General features: G+C 42.5%; 1 protein-coding gene across 1 annotated transcript in view; it reads right to left on the bottom strand.

The window, feature by feature from the left end:
• Nucleotides 1-18,118, bottom strand: part of NOX4 (NADPH oxidase 4) — a gene marked incomplete at its 5' end in the record, with an annotated part of 113,253 nt that overhangs the window by 10,603 nt on the left and 84,532 nt on the right. The window contains one exon of the mRNA XM_082005877.1: nt 1,646-1,765. Within this exon, the coding sequence (XP_081862003.1) occupies nt 1,646-1,765 (120 nt within the window). The remainder of the gene's footprint in view (nt 1-1,645; nt 1,766-18,118) is intronic.

Below are 18,118 nucleotides of genomic sequence, written 5' to 3'. Positions count from 1 at the left end.
ACGTCAACAGGCTTCTGATCTCCCCCAGACCTGCATGTCCTTGACACAACGGGACTCTGCCGTGCTGGCGTGGTACTGCAGTTTGCATGTTCACACTTGCCAATTTCTGCTTCTAAGCCAGGGCAAAGACAACAGGTAGGTCATCCCCTAAACCAGTCCTTTGTTGATGTTTAAATACTGAGAAGGAAAGCAGGCTAAGACTGTTACTTTTTCCCAGAGTCCCAGAATGATTCTGCTGTATATTGCCCGGAGCACAAGGGTAAGATCAGCTACAAAGGCAGGTTATGGGATTGGCTGCTTGGAAGCCAATTTCTGGCTTTATCCAGAAAAGTAGACGTTGCAAAAGCTTATGGACACTAACCTTCTATGGCAATGTCTGTGCAAGTTCCTACGGCCTCTGATAAGACAGTGGTAGAGCAAACATCTCATTACCTGCTGCTGGCCCATCATCATGATCTGCGACATTTTTGCTAAACACTGTAAAGGATAATCCATCACAAGGAAAATGGTCATCTCACCCACCTGGGTCCCAGACTTTCAGCAAAAATGTACCTGTGTTTCACATTCTCTCAGGCAAAGAAAATGAGGGAACCCAATATGGTCTTTGAGGAGTGCAGCACTATGAGACAGTTGGGGATGATAACTTTCAGAAGTGCTCAGCACTGTCAGCTCCAGCCCAGATCAAGGACAGAAGAGCACAAAGCATCTAAATTCCAGGCTTCAACTTCACTTTGGAGTTAAGAGTTGGCCATTGGCATGTTCATCTTGGAACAAATCCTTCAGCTGTGCATTGTAAAACTCTCCCAAAGCCATCTAGCCTTCAACACTTCAGGGAAGGCTTGCTGCTTTGGTTTGCTCTTTATACAGTACCTATGAAACACAGGCGCTTAACCTGTGACTGGAGCTCTTAGCCAATACTTTAGCAAAAAAACTCCATAAAAATATCAATAGCAATCATAAAAGCAAGACTACTTCACAGAGTGCAAGATTTGGTAGGAACCATGTTGCCAGTGTGACATAAAAATAAGAGACAAAAAGTTTGGTCCAAATAGAATGTCAAAGGTTTTAAATTAAAAAAAAAAAAAAAAAAAAAAAGAGAAACAAGGAAAAAAAATAAAGAAAAAGGCAAAAAGGCATAGCTAAAATTTAAACTTTCAAATGGAGTTAAATATCCAAATGCTATCTGAACCCAAGTTGATCCTTTCCTTTAAATCCATAAGCTTACACATTTACAGAAGTCAAACAGGCCAGGAGAGCTGGACTGCATTTCCACCCCACAGACTGTTACAACTTCCTGACTCTCAAAAACTCACTGTCCTAGTCCATAGCCTCCTCTAAGCTGGGACTAGGGAAACAAGTCTAGCTGAAGGGCTGTGACTACATTAATCACAGGCTAGGCTGGTGGCAGGTTACAAAGGCTAGTGACACCATCCCAGCTCACGTGCATTACTGGCACAACTCTTTGGATTACAAAGCCTGTATGAGACAATTTATGCTCTTCAAGGGACATCCCAGTCCTCTACCTCTCTCCAAGGAATCATTCACTTATGTTATGCTAATGAAAATTTTTCGATACTCTGAAAGTCTCTCTGATATGCACTTCTATGGTAAATTGGGGGGAGAGTGGCTTTAAAAACTCACTTACAGCAGTGTGTTGAGTACTGATGCAAATGGTGTAACTCCAATACCTCCAGCCACGCAGAGGCTGACCTCGTAGTTCAGGGATTCCTCAAAGGGACTTCCAAAAGGTCCATCCACATACAGTCTGCAGAAAAAGCAAAAAGAACGCTTTTAGAGAAAGCTACTAAAAACAGAGAGAGGAAAAGAAAAGCGAGCTGGAGTTAAAGCCCTACAAAGAATTCCATTCAATTTTTTATTAGTCTTGGGATGCAGAATGTGAAAATCTTTTTCTTGGAAAGCTTTATGTGGAGAGAAACCAATGTACAGGTAGTATGAAAGACTGTTACATAAAATCTCTTGGCATATTCCATGATTACTCAAGCTATTTTTTAATCAAACAAGTGGAGGTGACTAAATTATGACTGCCCCTTGTGGCTGGTAATAGAGGGCAAAGAACGTGCTGCACTGGAAACAATAACAACTCGGTGAGTCATGTGCAGGAAGAAAAAGAGTTTGGCTAGGCCTGCCTAGGAGGTTCAGAAACAGCCGAGATGGACAAAGGGTTAAAGAAAATCTATTTTTCCTGGCTTCTCATAATGTTTTTCAAGGGCCTCCAGGGAATGAAGAAGAAGTGACACATATCCACCCTGCAGTGTGCAAGGGGAACAAATTAATATCTGTCTACTCCACTTCATGTCCAGACCCTCGGGAGTGTGATCTACCCCAGTCATACAGGATATCTGAAGGGGGAGAAAATCCCTGAGTTGTACCCCTTTAATGCGTGCCTCTTGTTCTTGTAACAGTTTTGTCTACCTGCTTTTAAAGATTGTTTAGGAGACTCCGTCCCATTTCCAACCCATTTTGAATATTTCAGAGACTGCCAGAAAGACAGTTGACTATAATTTAAGAATAGGCTTTTAGGCATCTTCAAAGGTTTGACCTCCAAATCTTTCCTACACTGTTGAAAGTCTCACCAAGGTCATCCACAGATAGCTCAAAATTTACAGACTGTAATTTTTATAATAAGATTCAGAGCCCCTATTCTACCTATGGAATACCAACTGCATATCTTACTTCATTAATAGATTCACCTTCACAAACTATTATGAAGAGAACTTGAACAGTACATTTAGTCAAGGTCCATTCTGTGTATGAGTGGCTCACTGGATCACCACATTTTAGGTAACTGGGGAATATAGAAAAGCGTGGTGGGACCAGCACTGCATTCAGCAGCTCAGTGACTAGGTATTTGCTCACAGCGAGGCGGACTGAGATCAACCTTTAACCTCAGTACACAAAAAGCTCCAATATATATTAGTTTTATACACACACATAACGGTACTATAATGTAACTATGCTAGGCATCCTCTACATTTAATGGAAGGGCATATGCTTCTCCTTCACAACACCAGCCAGAGAATTAAAGGCGGAAGAGACACCTCTTTTCCCAGACAAAGTCTTCCAACCCTCATCTGATTCTTTCCTTTTGAGGACTGGATCTTAGCCATAACTTAAGATCTCAGTCCGATCTCATTTCTTGCCGTTTTGTGGTCTGACCCTTGGCATCTTACCAGTCAAGACTACATCTTGGTCAGTATGGTCCTTTCTAGGAAATTTCTTCCAAACCTTTGCTATTGCTGACATCTTGATGCCTCATATGTTAGACTCCTTCTTTACAGTGTCTTATCTAAACACAGATAAGTACCTACTTTCTGATGGATCTGGAAGCAAACAGACTGATCTTTAACTATGTCCTGTCCTACAAACTCCTTTCTCAGCTTGTGGTGTCCTACCTGGAGAGAAAGGGAGAAGACATTGGGCCAGTCATAGCCATCATCAGAAGGCATTGGTAGTGGTGGGAGTAGATGTTTTTAAATAACCAAAATTCCTCACTGATATTCATAACTAATCAAACTGCAACCTAAATATGCGTACTCTTATTTCTGGTTTTGTATTCCTAAGTCACTACAGTATTCTACAAATGTCCTCTTGGAGAATCTCAAAGCTTTTCAATGTCAGGTATGTTACTTCTAGCATGACAAGAACACTAGAAAAACAATTTCATTCCTTACTTAGGACAGATAAACTCTTTTGCACAATAAGGCCAAGAAAAACTTAACTGGACATGTTCATACAATATAAACAGAACTTTTACGTATTTTCTCATTAAATGTTTCCTGTTACATAACACTTTATACCCCATTTGCTTAACAAGGGTTTATTTTTCACTAATGAAATGATACCACTGCTGGTGCAGAGTGCAGAAGCAGCTGCTTTAAGAGATATTCTAAGCATTATACTATCTTTTGACTGAGGAGGTAAAGGAGCATCTCCTATTTAAATAAGCAACAGGGGAAATGTAGAGAAGCAGGTCATTACTCTAAAGGAAATCTGGTCCAGGGGACATTCTGAGAGAAGTCCAAAAATGTTGAGTCTCAGATGTGTATCTCAACAGAGATCTAATTTCGGGATATCAGTGTAGGGCAAAAAGAAAAAAAAAATACTGGATAACAAAGACCAGCAACTGAAGTCCACTGTCATTCCTGGCATACCTCTTATACTTTTGTTACCCTAATCAGAACCTGCCTAGCTGGTAAAATCTCGAGCATCGCTCCTAAAAGTATGAGGGGCATAAACACAGGCCTGAGGGAAATGCCTTGCATTCTGCACAAGCAGCACTAACTTTCATTTGGATATACAAACTTAAAGGCAACATTCTGGGGGGAAAACACAAGAAAAAGAAACAAAAGCAAACTAGCAAAGCAGATTTTTCCAGAAATGACCACAGTGGATGTGACAATAGTCATATACGGTGGGGGTGCCACTTGGCAGGACTGCACTTAAGCCTACTTGAGGACTATCTGAACTATGGATGTATGTCTGATCTCAGAAGGGACTAAGCAATTCCTGGAAAGTCGGAGTGCCACTGAATACCACTGACGTGATCAGAAGCTGAAACATGCAAAACTAGATCTGGTCACCGCAAACCAGTCAAGCACGGTGCATAATTCCATGCCAGAAATTCAAGAAACAACCTTCAATTAAATATGTATTTTGGTCAGATTGCTCCAGTTTGTGGCCCATTAGCCCCATCTGGCCTGCAAAATATTTCTATCTGCCCACTGTGTCTTCCTCTGAGGGAGTGAGGAGCAGTTGTTTGGACAGCAAATGCAGTCAGAGAAGCCAAGAGCCTCCCGCTGTGCCTGCATGTGGTCCAGCACAGAACAGCCAGAAGTCACTGCTTCCAAGTGTGAGAAAGAGAAACGAGGAAAAAGCTGGAGAAATATTGCTTTGCTACTGCGTTAACCCACCCCACAAGACTGCCTGAAAAGATCGATTCCAAGGATAACACAATCCCCCTGCAAGATTTTGTTGGATGTCATAAACATGCACTATTTAATTGCATTTTACTATGGGGATAATTTATAACTAACAGAAATGTGGCTCTGATGCCCTGATGGAAGTGGTCATTTAGGAATTGAGCCTTCTTTTATTCAAGTCAGTGGAAGAAAAAAACCTGATGCTGTATCAATCAGCACAGCGATGAACAAAACAGCGATTCAGTCATAGACTTTTGCAGAGATTACGCAACTTTTGCTTCCTGTCAACATGTTCCTCCTTTCATTTGGTAGCACTGGAAAGTTTTGCATAAAAGCAGTTCATTATTGCAAATGAAATCTCACAGCATTCAATAAAAAGACAGACAAGCCAAGAGGGGTAAGACGACTTTTTGTTTCTTGAGTTGTGCCCCAGATATATCACACTACCATGCTATGCTTTACTATCCCCCCAGCTTTAATTTAATTAACATGAAGGAAGGGAATGGAATTTTAATAAAAGTTTAGAAATTGCCCCTTCAGGCAAACTTATTCAAATAACGAGTTGTTCTTTTCACATATATTCATTTCCAGTCTTAGGAGTGCTCTAAGTTATTCTGGCACAATTTCTTAGCTCACAAACAGAAAAAAAGCTCCTCAAAACAGAATATATCAGAAAAAATAGCAGAGCACATTATTAAAAAGCATCTTGCAGATAGCTGGTGAACATATTTTCTATTTAAAGCACACATATTCTATGGTACAGCGGTACAGAAATATCCCAGCAAGCACCAAGACAGCTTTGTTCCAGCACTGGGCAATGCAACCGCACTAACATGGGGCTGTTCCTAAACCAAGGGACACTGTCTCAGGGACACAGGCAGCCGTACTGCTTTTGAGACCCAAACTATTATCTTCCATAAGGAACTGCATAGTAAGTGTGGAGACACTCGCTCACACCTCTGTCAGACTTGGACCTCAGTGCCATGCTCTACTCCAGGGTGTATGTGCCCTTTGAAAAGTTTAATGCTTATATTGTAAATGTACTGTAAATGTAAGTACTAACTGTAAATGCTGATATTACATTTTTTTTCCAGGCTCTTTGGGAGCTACTATGAGACATTATCTGGGATATTAGTTGAATAACAAAGCGGATGGATAGGGGAGTTAGTTAGTTAATTCAAGAGCTTGCAGGAAATTTTAATTAAAGAAGTATCAGCATTTGCAAGCTGAACAAAATCCTTGGATACAAAGTACTGCACAGAGCACAGAAAGTGAAGTTCTAGTCTGACTGAAGTTTGTGGCAAAACTCTTACCAATGTGGAGGAAGGATTTCACCAAGCAGGATGAGATTTTATATCCTTGGAGCAGTTACTCAGTGTGTTACTAAGACCCAGGTGCAGATATCTTTGTGTGAGCGTACTGATACAGTCAAAAGAGATGCAGTCAATGCAGCTCATGGAGCCTAGAGGGAGATTCAGGACGTGATGCATCTCTCTGTGTCTATGCGTTCCGCCTGGCTGAGATGGATTTTCCCCACAGCTGCCCTCACAGCGCTGTGCTTTGTACTGGTAGCTAGAACGGTGTGGGTAACACACCAGTGGTTTGGCTACTGCTGAGCAGCGCTGGCACAGCATTGCCACCCACCAGTAGGCTGGAGGTGGGCAAGAAGCTGGGAGGGGACACAGCCAGGACAGCTGACCCAAACTGGCCAAAGGCATGTTCCGTACCATATGATGTCAGCTCAGCAATAAAAGCTGAGAGAAGGGGGTGAGGAGATGATTTGTTTTCCAATGTTTGTCTTCTGGAGCAACCGCTACACGTACGGAAGCCCTGCTTCCCGGGAAGTGGCTGGACATCGCCTGCTGATGGGGAGCAGACGACAGATCTTTTCTTTGCTTTTGCTTCCACGCGTGGCCTTTGCTTTTTGCTTTTTAAACTGCCTTTATCTTGACCCATGTATTTGGGTTTTTTTCCATCCTAATTTCTCCCCCCCTGTCCTGTTGAGGAGGGGAGTAATAGAGCGGCTTGGTGGCACCTGGTGTCCAGCTAAAGTCAACCACCACAGTCTACTGACTGTACTGACTCAATTCAACAGGATCTTAGAGATCTGTGTCCCTCTGAAACAGCAGTTGAAGGCCAAGCAGAACCGAAGTGGCATCAGACACCTAGGCTGAGGGACCTGAATCCAGATCTAGATATCCACTGAGATAATTGGAGCTTCGATACCTAGCTCACACACAGACACCTACATTTAGATGTTTTCAGCTGGAGCTGAATCCCTCCCGTGATACCCTACGAAAAGCCCATGTCATTGACTTCAATACATTTTGGATAAAGTTCTCCAAAAGCACAACAAAATCGACTAAACAACCCTCCTCCCATGCTCGTCCTTCCCTTTAACTTCTCCTACCAAAAGCACAGGTCAGCAGTCCCACGATGGATACGGCCTGAGAACCGCAAGGAACCAACTGTCTGATGGCTGGAACAGTCTCGTTAAGCTCTTCTGCTGCTGTAACTCTTACGCACCAGAGAGGTGCCATCATCTCCCTCTGAAAACCTACAATACCAGCCTCCACCCCCACGTGATCGATATTCAAACAAGTGCCTTTATGTTCCTCCCACACTGCCCTTCATTCCTGGGAGGAAATCTCTGTAAACATCTGCAGAGCTATTTCATTATGTGCCTTCAAAGTCCTTCTTAAGATTCCTCTTTCCTCTCATAACTAAAAAAACCAATAAACCAGAAGCTGACAGTAGTTGGGCTGCCGATGTGCTCGCCGTAGCTCAGTCATATTCTGGCCCAGTACTGTCTCACTGTTTCCCTGAATTTTGCTGTCTGATTGTATCCATCTGTTGTCTTCTGTTCTTCTCGTGTGAGTTGGTTTGGTCAGGACAGCCTCTCTGCTGTGAGACTGTGTGTATCAGGATGGCTTCCTGATGCATGCCTGTTTCTGTAGGGCACTACGATAATACAGGTAAGTGAAGAATTACTGGAAACCACCCAATTCTGAAACTTATATTAGAGGCAATCTTTCATATGGTCGGCCTGCAGAAAGCAAAACTGACTACAGAAGTGTTCCAGACACTTTGGAGTCCAAGGCTCAGTTTATGGTTTTCCGTAAAACCCTAGCTACGGCAAATTACATGATTTTATTTTTCAAAGAAGCTGCACTTTCTACTATCAAAAATTTTAAAATATTTTCTGCAGCAAAAATCAAGACAGCCGCTTCATCTTTCGAAGTCAACATATGACACTTTAGTGTCATTTTATAAACCTCAATTAATAAGGGTACACTCTTTGGGACACCATTGTTCCAGAGCCTTGTGATTATTGACAGCATTTCAGTACCAAAAGCCTTTTACAGATGAAGAAGCACCACTGAACAAAGCACATCATCCTTGGTTTGCACGGATATCTGAAACTACAGTGGCTTTCAGGATTTAAAAGTGTAACAAAATGTGACATCTGGCATGTGAGGTCAGAGATTCCCATGTGTTCTCCTGACATTGTGAAGGATGATGTTTTCATTAAAGAAAACAGCAGCCCCTTAGACAAGTAAGCTCACAAAATCCAGTAGGTCAAATTAACTTTATATACTATTTTTCACAAGATTACAAAGCATTATAATTCCAATTCAGATTTCACTAGGCATCCTCTCCTTTTTTTAACAGCTTGAGTTTAATTTCTGATTGAATTAGTCACATTTTTTCCTTTTAATTTCAAACATATTGCTACAATATATGCTACAGCTTGTAAAATTTCCTTCTCTCTTCTATAGAAGTTGCTTGCTTTATCAGTTAGTGAAAAAATCCAATTACAACAATGTATACGGCTCAAAACCCTATGGAATCAATTAGCAACAGAGTTTCTTCTCATAGAAACCTGTCAAATTATTATTAGTTTTAGAATTCTAGAAAAGCCATTGATTTTAGTATATTTCAGTTCCATTTATTTCTCCCTGGTTGAGCAAAGCCAAATGAAATCACCTGTTCTTCAGCTTCTTATACTCTCAAGGGCCCAGAGATGACTGAAGAAGAACTTCCATTTCTACATCAACCTTGGCAATAGAAAATATGTTGAAGGCATGATGACAAGGGCAATCTAGTGGAATAGCAGAGCTAGCAGCTGCATTTTCATAGATAAGGCTCCTTCTGTAAACCCTGAACTGAGATCAATGGTTTTCTGTGAGACACAGTGTAGGTTCAAGGAGAAGATCCCACTGGAGTAGGCAGGAACACTACAGCAGCAAAAGTTGTACAACTACCCATGCAGAGCTCAACTTGTAACAGTGCAGTGGAGTGAGGAGGGTGGTAGAGGAGGAGAAAAGAACCTCATAACTATCAACGAAAATTTCAAAAAAGCGTGGAGATAGAACTTCCACTGAAGGCAATGAAAAACAGACTTGCACAACTGATGGACAACCTTGTAAGCATGGCTCTTCCTTGTCAAGGACTCCTAGAGCAATTTGAAGGCAGTATCTCAGACCAAGTTCATTTTCCTCAGAACTGAATAAAATTGTCTAAATATTGCCCAGAATATTTATGGAGAACCCATATTTCTTACTACTCAACAGTTTAAACCATTCACTTACTTCATTAAAAAGGTCGGTAAAACCACTATGAGATCTACAATCAAGTATAACTGTGCATTCAGACAACTTTGTTCTCTGAAAGCACATGCACTTTCTGTACCAAATTCTTGGGTCAATATGCTTAATTAATGTTGTACTAATTCTTCTCCATGGCAGTGTTTTTACTGTCATTTTTATAAAATGTTTCCAAAATGTATTCCTTTGATCAATGATCACACATGGTTTAATTTTATTATAACAAGAAATCAAATTTTCCACTTTTTCCTTACCAATTACAGAATCTATTTTGTGGAGTGCCTTGCCTCTCTGTAAACCTGTCTCCTACCAATTTTGCCTCAGGTAATAAAGTAAAATAAAAAGAAGAGTATTTGTAATGACTGCACCACCTATTGTAACTTGCCTTTTGAAATTTAGTTTGTTACATCATAAAGTGATAAGATGCTGCAGATCAGCAACCACAATTAGCTTGAACGTGTTGACCTGTTTCTCCACAACTCATTCACTGGCAAAGTAGTCATCTATCCATCCCACTGCAAACAGCATTTCTGCTTTAGAGCAATCCCCTTCTGTATTTGAATTTTGGTCTCTTTCAATATTTACAGGAAGCTTTTTCTTGCCTACACCGTTCCCTCTGGTGGTCATCTCAGAGTTGCCATCTATCAGACAGCATGGGTCCTCCTCACAAGCAGTGCTGTTAACAGCACTGAGCCCTCTTCCGCACTTGGTAAATTATACTCACAGGATATCCCATGTCCTCACGTCAGCTGGAAATACCCGCAGCATCAGTATCTCAGGGTTCTACGGGATAATACCTGTGTGGAGTAATCGCTGAGGGGCACTTTGGAAATTTACCCTCTAAGAACAGCATTGAAACCAGGTGGAACGTAGCACTAGTGTACAACGAGTCTGTACCATGGCAATTCCCTAGGCAACCCTAGATGTTGGCAACATCAGGGGCACTTGGTGTGCTGACTCTGGGAGAGACTGCATGGAGGGTGGACTGGAGTGGAGACATCACGGCCACGGTCTGTGAACAAGGGAATCTAAAGTACACAGTATGTACATTAATAAGCTGCACGTGCGATGCCCTGGGTCAGTGACCTGTCAACTTTGATGAAATGCTGTACTTGGAGTGAACTTTGCTAATTATAATATCATTATAATACAAAAACGCACACCCCTCTCAAAAGTTACCCACCTCCCAAGGTGCGACCCCTCCTCAATGAGCGTGCGCACTGAATTTTTCCTAGTCTGTACCTTTAAACATGAAGCGAGAGAATTCTGCACCAATCCTGATAAAGGTATGTATGACTAGAGTCACTCAAGCTCCACCTGCAAAGTAAAACACTATAAAATAGTGTTTTACGAGCTGGATGTTAGGGAAGATACCATCGTCGCGTACTACTCTAACTTCTGGGATCAGTTGACGGGCTGAGCCTCTCTTCCCCCCCATCAGGACACCTTTGGGTAAGATTCGAACACTTGGTCATACCAAGTGCCTCCCCGGGAAACTTAGAAATCTCTATAGAGTCACTTTGCATCTTTTAACGTGTTTATAGCCAAGTAGTGTCAGTCATATTTTTAGCATTTGCACGTGCTTTGCAGGCAGTGAATTTATCACCAGCAATCCAAAGGACCTGTGTATCTGTTGCTTCAATAAATCGCACTGTTGATTGACTCAGCCGTGTGTGTGTTGTCCCTGAACGCGACCGTACCTCTGAGTGCGGCCGTGTGAGTTCAGGAGGTGTCCGGCTGAGCAGGTAGTGCGATGTTAGTAGTGCATCCGGACCCGTGATAGTCCAACAAAGGTGTTGGGCGCGACCGGACTACTAACGCTAACTTTGGGCATCACTCAGAACCTAAGCTCAGCCACCCCCAGTCCCTCTGATATCTGAGATTGACTGGAAAGCAAGGGGGTTTAGTTTCTGCCAAATTGCTCTGCCTCTTAACGCAACAACCTGAAGCACCCGAAGCATACTGAAGCACACTGATGCAACTGGACAGCGATTTCAGATACCCATTCAAGTTTTTCACACCTCTAATTATTACATATTAACCAGTATTGGAGGTCTAATGCAGTTCCCTCAGCCAGGGTTTGGATATTTTCAAGTTAAGTAAAAAGTCTACATGAGAGTTTAGGACTCAGGCAAAGCCTGACAGTTAGTATATATATGGGATGTAGTGGGATGTAGTAGTCCCTCACCCCGGGCAGGTGCTTTGCATTTACAAATATACTGAGGGAGCATATTATACCAAGGGTCAAAATACCTTTTTTGATAGAGTAGGCTGGGGGAAAAAGACGACCACTCTAACTTGACATCCATACTGCCAGTAGGCTTTCCCGGGTCAAGCTCCTCCACCTTAGGGCTGGGGAAAGAAACGTTGGCACCCGCTGACAAATCCCAAGGATGACAAGAAATTAAAATCCTAGCTAGGTATCTGCAGAAACAAAAGGGGAGGAGAGAAGCAGCTGACTAGAGTGCTGGAAGATATAGTTGGCAGCAGATCAGTCTGAAGACAAGGCCAGGCATATCACAATCTCCTCCAACGGCAGCCCGCTCAGGCTCTTCAGACTTGATTAAGTAGAGGTGAAGAATTCAAAATGAAGAGAGTAAGAAGAAAAAACAAAGAAGGACAAATCTCACAACAAATTTGCCAGTTGGAATGAAGAGGTTAATCCTGCAATAAAATGGGATCCTCAACATATAGTAAACCTAAGCACAAATATGCTACTTAAAATGTAATAAATCCCCCCCAAAAATCTGCCATGTCTCTCTGCTGACTCTTTTCAGTCTTAAGGTGTACATTGTGTAAACAGAGTGACTTAGTCCAGTTACAAGCCCATCTTTTCTCTGGAAAATTCTCATTATAAGGAAATGTCTCTCACAGCTACACTTCCTTTAAGGAAAGATGCTCTCCATGAGTCTTGCATCCTATATAGGCCAGTGAATGTGCCTATAGGAGGTTTCATTCAGGGCAGCTTCATGAAGCAAGTTAATTATTGGTTTGGAGGACTGTAAAATATCTTTGCCTGAACTTAGCTGCCAGGAAGCCTAGAAAGAAATTCTCTAAATATTGTTCTGACAGTTGAGGAGTGAGGTCTGCAAGATAATGATAAAGCAACTGCAGATGGCTTCCAGATGTTCAGTGATGGTCAGACAAGCTCATTGCCTTAAGCAGACAGTCTCTTATCTGGAAAGGGATATAGAAAACTGGCAAGGCCAAAATGGAAAGAAAGGATACCTGCTGAATGCTAGAATGAACCATACACAGATGCAGTGCAATGGCAGATTAAGGATGAGATCACCCAACCTGGAGAAGAAATTTCTGAAGTTAACATAAGCCTATAGATGAGTCTGCATATAGATTCACGGGCAGAAGCTTATCAAGCTGCCAGAGAATATACTGCATTAGATCATAGATGAGCTCAATGCAGCCCTGACCATCTTGACCTCTTCATTGTTTTTCTCTGAATATGCTTCAGCTTCTTATTTCAAGTTCTGTTTTTTAGAGTGAACGGCCCATTATTGTCTGCAGTGTTCCAATTTCAGTCCGAGGCTCTATATAATGGCATCATTATTCATAGGTGGTAGTGTCATTATTACTACCTTTCTAGACATACAAAGATGCCTCTGTACAGCCCTCTGGCCTCTTGGGTTATTCAAAATAAAGGTTTTTTAATCCCTTTAATTTTTAAATTCCCTCAAGCTCTTACCTTTCTACCTGCTGCAAGAGTATCCATGATAACAGAGTCTTATTTTTAGCATTTCTCAGTTTTAAGAAGCTGAGAGGCAACAGGTGACCCCAAACTAGACAGACAAGCAAGTGACTTGGGGAGAGAGAGAGAGAGAGGACACCAGTTTTTAAGCACTTCAAACATGTAATTCCTCTTATAACCCTTCCCACCCTTACTTTTCATAAATATCCTGAGGGTTAACATCCACTGGGTACGAAACACTGCTGTAGGGCAAGGTGACTGTTAGGCACTGAAGAGAACAGAGGCTGGACATCGCAGCAGCATACATCTGGCACAGAGTCAGGGTCTAAGCCAAAGGGGCTTTTCCTGTATGTCCAATACCAGTTCTTATTGACCAGGGACCCTGAAGTTGCTCTCTGTATAGACAGAGAAACCACATTCTGTGTGACTGGTCTTGTCATTCTAGAGAGACACATCAGATCTTGACTCGTGCGACTTCTTGCATAAAATCAGTGTCCTGCAGCTCCGCACTGGTCAAGCTGATCCCCGTCATGTTCGCTGTCATTGTGACATCAGACTGTGCCTCAGGTCTGACCTCAAATGCCAGTTTTGATCGGTCTGAGAGGAAGAGAAGTCTGTCCTTTTAATCCCACCTCCCTCAAGCTGATCCACTGTGATTTCCAGAATGTCATTTACACCTTCCTCTCTGCTCTTCCTTTTGGTGAAACCAGGGAGCAACACTTTCTCAGACCTCCCCTCCCAAAAATTGGGAATGCTCAATTTAATAGGTTTAATACTCTGATACAGACAAAAGGCTTTTATAAAGTGCTAAGTATGATCCTAACATTTCCACCACCCCATGTCATTGTTTCTTCTTTGATGATAATTCGTCTCTTGGTGAACTGTCTTGACATTTCTGCCTATTCCAATACATCTTCCTTTTCTTCCACCCACCTCCTGAAATTTGGCAGATCATTCAGAAATTTCAATCCATCTGCTCTGAAATAGACTATCCTCCCTGGCCCAGTATCATCGGAGGATTTAATTAACTTACTGTTTACATCTCCTTCCTTGTCATTCATTACCTGATATACTGAAAAGAACGAGTCCTAAGATTAATTACTGCATATTTGATACCTCACCCCTTTTAAAACTGTCGGCTTAAGAATTATTTGCTGCTTGCCACCTGTCAGCACTGACTTTTCAATTTTTTCTTTTTTCTTTTTTAATACACTGTGTTGTACTCTTATTTAGACAATACTCTGCTAAATTCTCTATGGAAAAAAAAAAATTCTCATTCCAGGACAAATCAAAAGGCAAAAATGCCACTGAATTCCATGATACCAGAATTTAGTTACACAGGACTGAAAGCAATATGGTCAAGCAGATATCCACTATACAAGCGGATATATATAGCAAGTCTACTTTTTACTATTTATCTTGCTGTGGTACCTATATATGCAAACGAATACACCACGACATGGGCAGTACACAATGGATCAAATCCCAGTTCTCTAGGGTTTGTGTATCAACAAAATCTCATTTTTTGAAGAACCCACTCTGTATACATCAGCTGTGACCAGTGGTTCAGGGGTTTCCACATACCACCGACAGGCTGGATCGATGGGCCAGGGTCAAATGTATGAGGCTTAATAAGGCCAAGTGCCGAGTCCTGCACTTGGGTCACAACAACCCCATGCAATGCTACAGGCTTGGGGAGGAGTGGCTGGAGAGATGCCCAGCAGACAAGGCCCTGGGGGTGCTGGTTGACAGCCGGCTGAACATGAGCCGGCAGTGTGCCCAGGTGGCCAAGAAGGCCAACAGCATCCTGGCCTGTATCAGCACTAGTGTGGCCAGCAGGACTAGGGAAGTGATTGTGCCCCTGGACTCAGCACTGGTGAGGCCACAGCTTGAATCCTGTGTTCAGTTTTGGGCCCCTCACTACAAGAAGGACATTGAAGTGCTGGAGCGTGTCCAGAGAAGGGCAACGAAGCTGGTGAGGGGTCTGGAGCACAAGTCTTATGAGGAGCGGCTAAGGGAACTGGGGTTGTTCAGTCTGGAGAAGAGGAGGCTGAGGGGAGACCTTATCACTCTCTACAACTACCTGAAAGGGGGTTGAGGTGAGGTGGGTGTTGGCCTCTTCTCCCAAGTAACCAGCGATAGAACGAGAGGAAACGGCCTCAAGTTGCACCAGGGGAGGTTTAGATTGGGTATCAGGAAAAATGTCTTTACTGAGAGAGTGGTCAAGCATTGGCACAGGCTGCCCAGGGAGGTGGTGGAGTCACCATCACTGGAAGTGTTCAAAAAGCGTGTGGACGTGGCACTTTGGGACATGGTTTAGTGGGCATGGTGGTGTTGGGCTGACAGTTGGACTTGATGATCTTGAAGGTCTTTTCCAACCTTAATGATTCTGTGATTCACTTACTTTCTGTTTAAGGGTTCCCTTTAACAATTGTAATTTAAACAAACTGTAAAGTAAATATTGGACTGACAGGTGAATACTTTCTGGTTGCTCCTTTCTGAGATTCTGAAACTGCATTTATGTTTTTCCTAATGGCTGCATTCATCAATGATTTGCTAAACCACCACCACATGTTTCTAATGTTACCACCACTACATCTATTGTGAAAGTGCCCAAAGGTCCCTAATCAGAAGGTACTTTCCCCCTTGGAATAGGACTTACAAAGACCACAAAGAAGAAGGGTAAGTGCAGCAGCTCAGGTGCTGTGCTGGGATCCAACCTCCTCCCTTGCCATACCTTCCTCAGGAGAACTTGGGCAAGTCAGTTTGACACCATGTTACACCATCTACCTTCTTGTAACACAGGAACAGTTATATTTCTCAAACAGAGAAGAGCACTGCAACAATGACTTCATGAAAAGGCTGTGAGGCCCAAAGATACATCTGTAATCATGGTCATAAATCCCATCAATATACGGATCACAGTCCTTAATAACCATATAAAAGGAAAGGAAGGACAACATTACACAAAGAAGTGTTCTAAAGATTCACTGCTTTAAGAGTTTCATCTGTCTAACTGATGGCTTTTATCTGCAGATCTGACTGATACACAGTTTAGAAAAGGATCAGTAAGAGCTGCATATCTCATTGGAGAAGTCTTGCCACGACAAACAAGTGAAATAAAGGGTAAAGACGACTGTGGATAAAAGCACCAGCCCTGTTATTTCCTTGTTAATTCTATTTTATCACTTTGGTTAACTTTACATGACAGCGTTCGTATACTTGAGTGCACAGGGTTTTTTTACCACCAGTGACCCCATGAAAACAAAACCATACATGATTTAGAAGCACTTTTGATATGTTGGGGTTTTTTTGTGAACAAGTTTTATGGTGCAATGTCCCTTGAATGTTCATCCTCCAAGGGACCTTCAAATGCAGAGAAAAACAGACCCCCAGACTCAGCAAAATCAAGACACGCTTTTTTTTTTCAAATACATGCTAAATAATTTCTGTCATGAGTCTTCTCCTTGGACATCATAAGAAGGATGGAACAGGGGAATGAGCCAAATTTAATTGGCTCTTAATTGCCGAAACATTTCCACGCAGTGCAGATTGCTATCCACTGGTGCCAGAATTTGTGCACAGGGCCAAATAACTAACAACAAAGTTAATTCAGTGAGGAGGGTTCATCTGACCATGTAGAGCTGGCATAACCAATGCAGAGATAAACGGATTTCTTAAGCTCCAGTGATGCTCTTTAGAGTTGCTTGCAGCCAACCTGCTCTATATTGCTCTCAAATGACTTGAGACAGCCAGCCCAAATTTTGGTGACCGCTGTTTGCACCAATCCCTTAAACTGGATTTCTTAATTGTAGTGCAAATCCACACCAGGAAAAAGAAAAGTTAACCATCAACTACTACACAGCTAGTTACCGTCACCTAATAATGTGTGGGCAAAATGCATAAAGACATGCACAAAAAATGCATTCAAACAGCAAAGTACTGCTGCAGATGGGACAGAGAAAGATAGAGAAGTTCCCCATCTCAGAAGCGCCGCTTGTGTGGGCTCTGAAAGAGAGAAGCAGGGGCTGAGCCCCAGGGGACAGCCCTTCTGCTGCACTCAGAGCTTGGAATTGGATGCTCAAGTGTGCGCTAATGGCACCTCGGGTGAAGAAAGCCTTGGAGATGCCAAACTGACAGCCTGTTTTCTCCTGGGGACACAGCAATCCGCAAATAAATCAGCAAGACATTCCTTAAACCCTCCTCCCCAACACAAGACAGACGGAGCTCAAGTTGTATGTCAGTACCAGCATGGCTTGCCTGTCACAGAAGAGCAGTGCCCAGAGGCTCTCACTGCAATCGCTCCCATGCAGCTGAACAGGCTCATTTTATTTTGCTCTGCTGATCCCATTAGGTAAACCTGTTCTTTTGAATTGAGGTTTCTTCTTTCTTTCTCCATGTAATGTGCGGACTGTGCACAAAACAGAAAGCTACATCTGTCTTTTCCTCCTCCCTGCTCTCCTTCCCTCCTCCTCATCAGACCACACAATATTCAGCATCACGGGTTCCTTTCAAGCCAAACATATATTAGATTTTTTCCTTTTTCTTCAGTTCACCGGCAAGTTTGACATATGTGAGCTGAAACAAAATTTCATGTCATCTCCTTGAAACAAAACAAGGTCGACAGAGAGGCTGGCAGGTAATGATTGTCCTTCACAGAAAGTTTGCCCTTTCTGGAGGGAAAGCAGCACAGCATTTCACTTGACGTAACTTGGTCCATTGTAACCAATGGCTTTTACATTCTTCAGGTCAGCTGTGATCCTTCAGGACAGCAGCCCCTGACCTTCCCACTCAGAAATGCTGGCACAGCTACTGAATTGCCTAGTGTATCACCCTAATTAATGGATTTTGGTACTTTCTAGCCTTTC

The sequence above is a fragment of the Phaethon aethereus genome, assembly GCF_964289735.1.
Source record: "Phaethon aethereus genome assembly, chromosome: 1".
Classification (NCBI taxonomy): domain Eukaryota; kingdom Metazoa; phylum Chordata; class Aves; order Phaethontiformes; family Phaethontidae; genus Phaethon; species Phaethon aethereus.
This window is presented reverse-complemented; position numbering and strand designations above follow the sequence as displayed.